A 12421-nucleotide genomic window follows, 5' to 3' on the forward strand; every position below is an offset into this window, starting at 1 on the left:
ATATATATATATACACACATATGTATATATATATACACACGTATATATACACATGTATGTGTATACACACAAATATATGTATGTGTATGTATGTATATACATGAAACACATATATATGTATATACATATAATATATGTGTGTATGTATATGTATTTTATTTTTATACACACATACACACACACATATGTAGTGCTTTTTCCAACCCTTAAAGCATTGTATAAAAGTTAGGTATAAAGCAGCTTCTAGGTGATAGAGTGCTGGTTCTGAGTTCAAATTCTGCCTTAGTTACTGGCTGAGTGACCCTGGCTGGAAAGATCTCATAACCTCTCTGTGCCTCAGTTTCTTCATCTGTAAAATGAGAGGCTTGCATTTGATGACTTTTGAGGTCCATTCCTATCCCATTATTTCCCTTCTGAAGGAGTGAGGACAGGGCAGATAGGTTGTTTTTCCTTATGAAGTCTGCCCACCAAGGGGCAGTGATAGGACAGGTGCACCCCAAGCCCTTTCCTTCCTTTTCCTCCTGTTTTCCCAGCCTCCTCCTTGCCTCTAACCCACCCATCCCTCCCAGGGGTTGGGTGATTGTGAAATTGGGCATCATGCCTGCAGCTTTCTTTCCTGCTGTTGGGGGAAGAGAAAGACAAAGAGATTGGGGGAGGGGCAGAAAATGGGGTAAGACAGAGAGATGGGAAGAAGAGAAGATAAAGACAAGAAGAAACAGAAAGTGATGGGGAGGAGAGAGGAGAAATGAGAGTGACAGAGATGGAGAGAAGGGCAGAAATACAGAGAGAAAAACATGAGAGAGGGGGACGAGAGGCAGAGACAGAGACAGAAATTAGACAAAGAGACAGAGCACAGAGACACACACAAAGACAGAGAGTGAGTGTGGGGGGAGACACTTAGGCTAGAGATGAAGCAACAGAGAGTGGGGAAAGGGGCAAAGAAAGAAAAAAAGAAGGGGAAGGAAGAAAGAGAGGGACAGAAAGAAAAGGAAAGGATTGAATTGAGAGAGGAAGAGGCAGAGAGAGACAGAGAGAGATGGAGAGATGGAGAAAGTAGAAGAGAGACAAGAAAGGCTAGAGAGGAGGAGACAGACTGGGAGCACTCTCAGCACCCCCCCCCCCGGACTTAAGGATTGTAGGAGTAGTATTCTAATGTTTATTAATTAGTAAAATTCCATTATCAGCCAGCAGATATGTAAATGAGTTGCAATATCTGGCTCTGAGCAGGGAGAGAAAGAAGAGAGGTGTGAATCCTTTGCCCCATTCTTCAAGGGACCTTTTGGTACTGAACAGCTTAGTAAATCAGCAGCAGAAATATGTATGTTAACATATATATGTACATATACATATTTATACACATATATCCATATAGACATACATATTTATACAGACACACACAACTAGGTGCACAATGGATAGAGTGCTAGGCCCCGAGTCAGGAAAACCTGAATTCAAATCTGGCTTTAGACACTAGCCATGTGACCCTGTTTGCCTCAGTTTCCTCATCTGTCAAATGAGCTAGAGAAGGAAATAGCAAACCACTCCAGTATCTTTGCCAAGAAAACCCTAAATGGGGTCACGAAGAGTCAGGCACAACTGAGACAACTCAGCAACAGCAAAACATCTCCCACCATATACAATCTTCTGTCTCCCTGTCTCCCCCATTCTGTCTTCTTCCTTATTCTCTATTCTCTCTATCTTTTTCCTTTTTCAATAGGGGATGTAGTGAAAAGAGCATTAGATTTGAGGTCAGGACCTGAGTTCAAATCCTGGCTCTGCTATTTATGACCAGTATGATTTTAGGCACCAGTATGATTTTTATTTTCCTGCTCTGGTCCTCAGTTACCTTCTCTGTAAAAAGAGGATTGAGAAAGTAAATGATCTCTAAAATCCTTTCTGTGTCTAACACCTATGATCCTTCCCTCCTTTGTTCTCCTCTCTCCCTCCTCTCCCCCATTTCTCCTCTTTTACTCCCTTCTTCTATCTCCTCTTTCCTTCCCCCACTGCTTCTCCCTGCAGTGGCAAAGGAGTAGACAAGTCTTGTGCTGTGGGAGTGAGCAGGGTGAGCCGATGGCAGAAGGAGCTGAGACAGTCCCAAGTCTAGGATGGCAGATGAGTCAGGGAAGGAGCAGGCTGGGGAGAGATCTGAATACTAGCTCATCATAGCCTTAGCCTCCAGGGAGCTTCTGGGGTGTGGGGGGGGATTAGTAGCTGAGACCCAGCCTGCCTTGGAGACAGATGTTTAGAACTCAGCAAGTGTGGTCTGTTGCCAGGAAAGTGTCGGTCGCTTGTGACAAATTGGGGGAGAGGGGAAACAGAGACAGGCTGAGGATTCAGCAACTTTGAGAGGGCCCAAGGCAGACAGGCTGGGTGATACCAAGGTGCCCAGTGGCACATAAACGGGGAGAGGAGGGAGAATCCAGCTGGGAAGGACTCGGACACAAACTTTTTTCCTTCAGGCTGATCAGAAAAAAATATGTAGGGGCAGCTAGGTGGCACAGTGGATAGAGCACCGGCCCTGAAGTCAGGAGGACCTGAGTTCAAATCCGGCCTCAGACCCAACCAACACTTGACACTTACTAGCTGTGTGACTTTGGGCAAGTCACTTAACCCCAATTGCCTAAAAACAAAAAAAGAAAAGAAAAGAAAAAATATGTACCAAATCCTATAGCTATTCACCTTCCTACCTGGACAATTATTACAAGCCTAGCCCTCCAGGAGCTCCCAGTCTGATAAAGGGGTGATGAGTGAGACCTAATCCTTGCCCTTGGGGAGATCCCAACCTGATGGGGGATGGGTGGCAAGAATGAAACTAGTTTCTGAAAGCTTCCATTAAGATGGGGAAGACAACACCCAGCTCCAAAAATGACTCCCTGTCTGCTAGGGTAAACATAGTCCCTACTTAGAAAGGCCATCCCCAATCTGCTGTTTCCTAGAATTCTCGGACTCACACCTCTTACTGTCCCCTTTGCTTTGGGCGTCAGCTGCCAGGCATTCCCTTAACTGCTTTTTAATCAACCACTATATTGACAAGGTCTTTATTATTCCCTAATTGTCCAAACATCTTTCCCCAATTTTATTCATTAAGAATTGATTTAACAAAGCAGTTGGGCTGCTAAGCCCTTTCTGGGTCCTGCTACACATGCTGCTATCCTTCCATTTCCCTAAGAGTCCCCCTTAGTTCTTGGTGTGACCTCTGCCCCTCTCTACTTGCTCTCAATCGTGTATCTTCTCAGGTTTCTTTCTTTCTTTCTTTTTTTTTTTTAAATAAGGTCATTCCCTGTTACTGTCAATTCATCTCCCTCCCCTAATTTGAACTCACAGCTCAAAAACTATCCCATGCAGGAAACTTTCCCTGATTAACCCTAATTCTGATTACTCCTCGACTCTGCAGAATTCAAGCTATCCTAGATTTAGCCTATGTGGCCCTTTTTCTTATGAATTTTTGCTCTTGTCTCCCACATTAAACTCCCTGGGAGTAGGGCTGTGTCTCTGCTAACAAACTGAGGGCAGGGATTGTGGCTCTCTTCTCAATCGGGAGCCTCTTATGGGATTTTATAGAATTATCCATCTAAAGCTGGAAGGGATCTTAGGGTCAGTCAACTAGCATTTCTTAAGTGCCTACTGTGTGCCAGGCTAAGTTTTGGAGATATAAAGAAAGGTAAAAGACAGTCCCTGTTCCCCAGCCGCTCACAGTGTGATGGGGGAGACAATATGCAAACAACCACGTCCCAGAAACGACATACAAGATAAATTGGGGATTGTTTCAAAGGGAAGACATTAAGATTAAGGAGAACATAGAAAGGCTTTTCATAGAAGGTGGGACTTTAGCTGAGGCTTCAAGGAAACCAGGAGAGGAAGATGAGGAAGGGGAGTATTCTAGATATGGGGGGAAGCCAGGAGAAATGCTTCGAGTTGGGAATTAAGAATGTCACGTCATGCAGCCCACTTGTTTTAAAGATGAGGAAATTGAATCACTTAACTGAGAAGTTAGGGGATCTGCCTAAAATCACGGGTAGTAGGTGCCAAGAGTAGGATTTGAATCCAGGTCCTCTGACGTCAAATTCCGCACTCTTTCTGCAGGTTAAGAGCTGTTTCTCCATCACACCTGGAGCTCCCTGAAGTCAGGAACTGTCTACCCCCATCAGTCAGCCTGGGGGCTCCCTGAGATCAGGGAGTGTGTGTCTCTCTTTCCTTTGTTCATCCCCATCACCAGCAGAGGACATCAAACAGCAGAGCAGGGTGTTGACAGTTTGTCAGGATGCAGTGGATAGACTGGGGAGTCTGGAGTGGAGGAATCTTCGTCCTTTGTCTATCACAGATGGGTGATCTTAGGCACGTTACTTACACTCTAGTGTAAGTAACTCACTAGTCAAACAGGCATAGTGACATCTGGTCTCCCCAGCCTCACAGGGCTGTTGGGAGGATCAAGCAAGAAGATGGATGTGAAAGATTGTGTAAAGGAAGTCCGAAGTCGTGGATTCACAGAACATCAGAGCTCGATGGGGGAAAGGATGGAGATACCGGGGTTTCGTTCTAGGCAGGAGAAAAATGGGGTGAGGGGAAGGTTGAGGCTGGAGTAGAGAGGTGTTTAATTTGTCCTCAGATATGGGAAGCAGGAAGCTGGGCATCAGACTTAGATCACTTTTGGAAATCCACGTGCATTCTCAGAGGCAGATGGAGTAAAAATAAATGTGGGTGACTTTGTGGGGATGGTGTGGGTCCGGAGTCTGGGAACAAGGGCCGGATGCAGGGAGAGTAATAATAGGAATGTGGGTTTGGGTTCTGAGAAAACTACCCATCCCTACTATTAGAGATGACCTGGGACCCACCTGGCAGGTGAGGGGATTGTGGGAGGAAAGCAGTAGAAGGAGGAAGGAGTGAGTAGAGTAGATAGATGTTCGAACAGCTCTGGCTGAGGTTTCTGGGAGGAGGAGATGACCACAAAGGGTTGAGGTGGGAGGGGGGAGACAAGAAGTTCTGGAAAATCAACCCTCACCAGAAGCTCTCTCTTAGATAGGAGATGTTATTCCCTGTTGGGTACAAAAGAGGACCTAAATTTATCAGTCCATAAACACTCTACCTTACACAGCAACACTCCACCTCTAACCCCTTTCTACTCACCCCCTCAGGCTGCTCTTTTGGGATGTGCTTTTCCCTTTCAAGACTGCCCTTGCTATACACTTGGTGTGGCCTGATATCACCTGGATACACAGATTGGGGGTGAGGCACAAGCAGACAGACAAGTGGCTTTGTCTATATCTTTGGGGGATGGTCCTGAGTCCCACCCCACTGCTCAGCTCCAAGGCTTCATTCCTGGTCCCTCTTTTGTCCAAAGGAGCACAACTCATCTGCTTGTGAAATGAGTTGTGAGAAGTTCTGGCGTCCACTCACTGTGTGACCTTGGTCAAGTCAACCTCCCTGTGCCCCCTTCTCTCCATTTGTAAGGAGGAGAGAGACTCATGCCTGCCTCTCCTCTCCATGTCTCCTCCTCTTCCCAAAGTGATGCTGGGGTCCGGTTAGAGGTATCCCTTTCTTCATTGATCTAGGACTTACTAAATAACCAGGATGCTGCTTGCTAATATTTTTTTTCCAGCTCTCCATCTATTCTTCCCAGTTTCTAGCTGGGAGAGATTCAGCTGTTGAAGACAGGCAAATCTTGCCCTGCAGAACTTAACAGCTTCTAATTCACATTTTAAATAGTTTGCTAAGTGCTTTTATCACAACAACCCTGCAAGGTTAGTAATAATAGCTGACATCTATATAGAGCTTTAAGATAAACATGACCTCAATTGATTCTTGCAGCAGCCTTTGAGTTAGGTGCTATAGGTATTACTCTGCCCACTTTACAGATCAGGAAACTGAGACTCAGAATGGTGAAGTGATTTCAACCCAAGGTCATGCAGCTGGTAATTTGGCAGAGCCAGGATTTAAACCAATGTATCTCTTGACTCCATTGCTAGCTTATTAAGCAGCCTAGCTTGATTTAAAACAAAACAAAAAATTAAAGAGATGAGACTTGTCCTCATGGAAAGAGCTCCTGGCACAAAGGTGGCCTCTGCAGTGAGCATGGCAGACATGCCCCAGGGCAGGGGGAAATCCCCATGGAGTGGCAAGTCAGGGAAGGCTTAGAGAGGATGGGGCCTGGGGGCTGGGGGCTGAGGAGGGCATTTCAGGACAGAGAAGGGCATTGAGTAAAGGCTCCAAAACAGGGAAGACATGCACTGGGGTGGGTGAGGGAAGCTGCTTCTTCAGATGGGGCTAAGAGGTGCTAGCCAGAGACAGTACTGAGTGAGCAGGTGTGAACACAGTGTGGCTGAGGACATGCAGGTGCAGGATTAGAGTTTGTGGGTGCACAATCAAAGTGGGCACTGAGGTAGTAGGGGGTACTGTAGATATGCTGGCAACTTGGGGATTGTGGGACATATCTGAGACCGGGACCTGAAGATGTAGGGCCAGTGCTGAGGACTAAGGAGGTAGATGTGCCACTGGGGCTCGTGTATTGATTGTTTTCTGTGGATGTGGGCCTGGTGCTAAATGCTGGGTATGTGGGTGGATGGGGGGATAGATCTGTGCCTGGGAAATGTGGCTGGGAGTCAGGAACCTGCAGATGTAGGCTTGGTCCTAGAACTTTGAGGGAGGGGGAAGGGTGTTAGACGTGAAAATGAGGGATGCAGCAGATGTGGCACAGGGACCTGCAGATGTAGGGACTGGTGTTGAGGGATGAGCGGTGGGAGTGGAAGTAGATGGCTGATGCTGGGAGACTTAGCTATGGGGCAATATGAAGTAGAGGACCCGCATGTGGGGCTGGTGATGGGGCCAAAGAGGTAGATATGGCAGGGGGGATCTATTTGTTATCTGTCCTCCACAGGCGAGTGTTGGAGGCAGCCAGGAAGGCCAATCAGACAGGCCACTTCATCTGGATGGGCTCAGACAGCTGGGGCTCCAAGATCTCTCCTGTGCTACACTTGGAAGAGGTGGCTGAAGGCGCTGTCACCATCCTCCCCAAGAGAATGTCTGTGAGAGGTAGGCAGGGTACTGCTGCCCTTCTTCCCCCTCCCCATCCCCATCCCTAGGCCAGGGAGCAGGCCTGGGTCCCGACCCCACGGAGTCCCTTTTAGCTGGGAGGTGTAGGCTTTTGTACGGATTTTAAGGGTGGGTTTCTTCCCTTCCTTTGCGCTGTCCTCATCCTGAAAAGAATAGGAATCAGGAGACCTGAGTTCTAAATGTGGCTCTGCTCTAGTTCTTTTCTCACTGTATCACTGTGGATAAGTCACTCTAGGCCTCAGTTTCCATCTCTGTAAAATAAGGGAACTGTGACAGATGATCTCTGAGGGCCCTCCAAGCTCTAGAATCAACCAATAATGTGCCAGGAATTGTGCTGGATTTGGGGATTCAAAGATAAAAATGACTTTGGGGTGCTTACCTTCTCTCAGAGAAGATAACACATACATATGTAAAGCAATGGAAGACATTGAAAAAGAAATAGAAAACACATACAAAATAAACTCTAATAAAATCCTATGTTGCATTAGGGGGAGGCAGTCCCTACCTATCTCCCCTGCCGCCCTCCACTCCCACCTCCTTTCAAGTCTCTTTGATGAGGCTGGATTCTCTTCCGGGGGCTGAGGAGAGGGGAAGAGGAGGTCATGAGCTCTTGGCATCCCTGCCTCCCAAATGAGAGGCTGGTGAGCACTTTGCAGGTGTTGGGTCCGTGAGAGTCACCCCAGGGCGGAACAAATCGATCTGGCGGAACTGGTTTGGCGAGCAAAGTGTGGTAATAGCCTTAATTGGGTAGCATGCTATGCTCATAGGGGGAGGGCAGGTACTTCTTGCTCCTCCTGTGTCTACCCCCTCCTCCCACCTTCTCTCCTCCACTCTCACTCACAGCCTCTCACGCCTTCTACCCCTCTCCTCGGGCTCCAATATTTCTCTGACTTTTCTCTAGTGGTAATAACAAGACCTCTTTGCACTCCTGAAGCACCTTTCACTTTTCCAAATGGCTCAGCGCCTTTTATCTCATCTAGTCTTGGATTTGCTGAATTTTAGAGCCAAGGGGACCATTAGGGTCACTGAGTTCAATCACTTCTTCATTTTACAGGTTAAGAAGCTCAGGGCCAGAGGGGAGATGTGACCCAGGTCAGGAACGGGGTTAGTGGAAAAAGAAGAAGAAGACCTTCCCTCTCCTCCCTCCCAGCCTAGAGCTTTTTCTGCCATGCTGGGCTGTGTCTCAGGGATCTGTACTCAGTCATCCAGATGATGGCATATTTAGCCGTCCCTTCAGGGTACAATGCTATTTCACCCAAGTGTAGAGGGCATTAGAGTACAAGTTGGTAACCATGTGATCACAGATTTAGAGTGAGAAGGGAATTTAGAGTCTATTGAATCTAACCTATTGAATCTATTGAATAACCTAATCTATTGAATATTACAGATAAGGAAACTGAGGCTAAGGCTTCATGGGAAGAGTTTTAGGTCTAGAAGGGATCTCAGAGGTCATTAAGTCTGAACATCCTCATTTTATGGATGTGAATCCTGAGATTCCTGGAGGTGAAGTGACTCAAGATCACGGGGCTAGTAAGTGGCAAAGTCAAGATTTGAACCCAGATCCTCTGACACTAACTTTAATCAGAGTTGGAAGGGTCCTCCGAGGTCAGCCAACCTCCCACCCCATGGAGAGCAATTTCCTTTACAACATCTTTGGCAGGTGGGCATCTTTCTTCTGTTTGTACAAATCCAGTGATGGGGAGCTCCCTCCTACCTGTTGTCCTCATTGTTCTGTCTCCTTATAGGCAACTTCTGTTTTCACTAGGAAACATTGCCAAATACCTGCATTTATGTAGGTTATCCACAAGATGAGAGGTAGGTTAGCCTAATGGGTAGGGTAAGCAGAGTGGTGAAAGGGGAGGAGAAGGGCATTGGATTTGGAGTCAGAGAACTTGGGATTGAATCTTGGCTCTCACACTCATCACCTGAATGACTTTGTCACCTTTCTGACCCTCAGTTTCCTCATCTGGAGAGGGTTGGATTTGATGGCTTTTAAGGTTTCTTCCTGCTCTAAGTCTATAGAGAACTGGCCTTAAAGGGTTCAGGTCCTGCCTATTACACCTGCTGACTCTGTTGCCCTCAGCAAGTCACTCAAACCCCCCAGGGCCCCCCCCCATGGTCTAAAAGTGGCAAAACAGTTGCTAATTTGCACTCCCCCGGGAGTTCCTTATATCAACAAAATAAATCATAGATCCAGGCAACAAAAACAACAACAAAAAAAAATCCATAAAATGGCTCTTTGTGGCAAAAGAGACAAAATTACAACTCACTTAGGATCGTAGATTACATCAGATTTAGAGCTAGAAGGCCCCTTGGTAATTATTTAATTCCACCCAGATGGGGAAGTGGAGACTCAGAAAAGGGAAGTGATTTATTCAAGGTCACCCATCTAATTGGGGAGGGAGATGCTTAGTCACAACCCCAATCCTTTTATCAGGCACCCTGCTTTCTGTCCCTAGAACAGAGACAGTGGGTTCTGCTGAGAACCGTAAGGAGAGAGGCAGCCTCATACTGTGGCAGGATCCCTAGACTGGGAGGCAGGAGAATCTATTGTGTTCTTCTTCACAGTTAAAGGAAGGAAGGAAAGAAGGAAGGAAAGAAAGAATGAAGGAAGAAAAAAAGGAAGGAAGGAAAGAAAGAAAGGAAGGAGGAAGGGAGAAGGGAAGGAAGAACAGAAGGAAGGAAGGAAGGAAAGAATGAAGGAAGGAAAGAAAGAAGGAAGGAAGGAAAGAAAGAAGGAGAGGGGAAGGAAGGAAGGAAGGAGGGAAGGACGGACAGAAGGAAAGAAGGAATCATTTATGGAGCACTTGCTATGTGCTAGGTCTGTAAAGTAAGCCCTTTACAAATATGATCTCATCTGATCTTCACAACAACCCTGAGAGGGAGATGTTATGATTATTCTAATTTTACAGTTGAGGAAATTGAGGCAGAAAGGCATTAAGTGACTTGTCCAGAGTCACACAACTAGTAAGTGTCTGAGGCCAGATTTGAATTTAGATCTTCCTGACTCTAGGCCCAGTGCTTTATCCACCAAGCCACCTAACTACCTCTGAATTAGAGTTCGCCAAAAATGAACTGGGCAGCTGGAAAAGTAGAGTTTCCTTTCACTAGAAGTGTTCATACAGATGGGAGATGACTACTGGCCAGGAATGCTATAGTGGGGGGTTTATGCTTCAGGAAAACTGGATCAGTGGTTCCCATGTAGTGGTTCGTGAGCCCCTGGGGGTTTGCAATAATGGTCCAAGGGGTTTACCCTGAATCTTTTAATGGTACCTTAATTCTTTAATGACAATTATTTACTGCTTAATTAATTGTAAAGACTGTTATGAGTAATATATTAAATTACCTTGGGGGTTGACAATATGTTGTTTTATTATTGTTGAAGGGTGTTCGAGGACCCTAAAACATTGGGAATCACTGGACTAGGTAATCTCTGAGCTCTGAGGTCCCTTCCACACAGGATGTTCTATGATTGTATTGATTTACTGAATGATCTGGGGCAAACTCCCTCCTCCTTTTGGGGCCTCTTTTTAAAATGAGATGATTTTTAAAGTTTCTTCTGGTTTGGGTAACTTGTGATTGTTCTAGAATTCTGTCTGGCCCTCACCCGAGGTTGATGTGACTATTGTTGACGTGATGCATTGACCATAGGGTGAGGGGTTGGGGAAAGATGAGAAGAAGCTAGGAGATGGAGTTTGCTAGTTTGGGACCAAGCTAGTAAGGAAACTGGCTGCATAAAATCATTGGATTATTATTTTGAACTTAAATACATAAAGAAACAGTTCCAAATGCACATCAGAACACAAAAAGAGGATTCAAGTGAAACTATGAGTGTCTATTTCACACTGCTTGCTTTTTAGACTTTTTTATTTTACAGAGGAATAGTGAAGAGATGCCACTTACCCAAGGTCATACACTTAGTAGCAGAGTCTGGATTTGAACTCAGGTCTCCAGACTTGGAATCCCTTACTCCTTTCACTATGCCATGATCCCTTCCTACCAGTGTAGCTGCTATGAGGTGGGAGGAGAAAGAAAAGATCACTGGGAAAGGTCAGACTCTGACTGCTCTCTCTTCCCTCTCCCTCCCACCCCCCTCAATGGGGGAATCAGGTTTTGACCGTTACTTCTCCAGCCGGACCCTGGACAACAATCGGCGAAATATCTGGTTTGCTGAGTTCTGGGAGGACAACTTCCACTGTAAACTGAGCCGGCATGCCCTGAAGAAGGGTAGTCACATCAAAAAATGCACTAGTGAGAGCTGGGGGCTGGGGCTAGGGCCGGTCTGGGGCTGAGGCTGGAGGCTGGGGAATGGTGGGAGGGGGAAGGGACTAATGGGGGACCGGGAGGCAGAAGGCTAAAAATAGAAGTGACAAAGCTGGAAGCTGGGAGGCAAGAGGATATGAGAACTTTGAGAGGCACCTGAAAAAGGGCAGTGACAGAAATTATAGAGGGAAAAGGGATCTTGGATATTGGGAACTACCAGGCAGAGGTGGGGCAGAAAAAGGAAGGGAGGACTCAATCTCCCAATGCTTTGATTAAAGTGGGCTCTCAAGAAATATTTACTGAATGAAGTCCCAATGGTAGCAACTGGAGGCAGGGAGACTAGGGAGGAAGGGGTTATTGCACTGGATGATGGTGTGGCCACTAGCTGGGGAGACTTATCCTTGGATGAGAGAGTGTGAGAACTGGAAGCAATGAGCTGACTGGAAGCCATGCCACATGAGGCTTACTTGAAGGAGCTGGGAATGTTTGACTTGTAAAAGAGAAGATTGAGGTGAGACATGATTGCTGTCTTCAAGTATTGTGGAGGCTCTCATGGGGAAGAGAGATTATTAGACTTTCTCACTTGACCCTTGAGGACTAGGTCTGTACCTAGGGGCAATGGATAGAGGTTATGGAGAAGTAGCTTTAAGTTTGATGAAAGGAAATATTTTCTAACAATTAGAGTTGTTTCAAGATGGAACAGGCTGCCTTGGGAGGTAGGGGGGCTGCCTTTCCCTGGAAGGATATAGACAAAAGCGGGACTTGTTAGGGGTTTTGTTAAGGGGATTTCTTATTCATGTATGAATTGGGCTAGACAATTCTGGGGTCTCATCAAATTTTGAAATTCTGTATTTATTTGGTCCACTCTCTGGATCTCCCTACCTTAGGGAAAGGTCTGCTCAGGGGGGAAGCATGGGAGAGGACAGATGCCTGATCTATCTGAGCTTTGAGCCATCCCTATCTCATCTTACTTTATTAGGTTTTTTGTATTTGTAGCTCCTGGTCAGTTCTGGGTCAGGGTCTTATTGATGCTGGGACTCTTGAGGGTATTGAATCAGGATAGTGAGAAGACAGGGTGGGCCTAGGAGAGGGGACAATGGTGGCATGAGGC

At 46.3% G+C, this 12421-nt stretch overlaps 1 protein-coding gene across 1 annotated transcript in view; it reads left to right on the forward strand.

The window, feature by feature from the left end:
• GRM4 (glutamate metabotropic receptor 4) overlaps nucleotides 1-12421 on the forward strand; it is a 326984-nt gene that overhangs the window by 231140 nt on the left and 83423 nt on the right. The window contains 2 exon segments of the mRNA XM_020999609.2: nucleotides 6872-7026; nucleotides 11158-11298. Coding sequence (XP_020855268.2) covers nucleotides 6872-7026; nucleotides 11158-11298 — 296 coding nt within the window.

The sequence above is a fragment of the Phascolarctos cinereus genome, unplaced genomic scaffold (genome assembly GCF_003287225.1).
Source record: "Phascolarctos cinereus isolate Bilbo 61053 unplaced genomic scaffold, phaCin_HiC Scaffold_5;HRSCAF=322, whole genome shotgun sequence".
NCBI classification, from domain to species: domain Eukaryota; kingdom Metazoa; phylum Chordata; class Mammalia; order Diprotodontia; family Phascolarctidae; genus Phascolarctos; species Phascolarctos cinereus.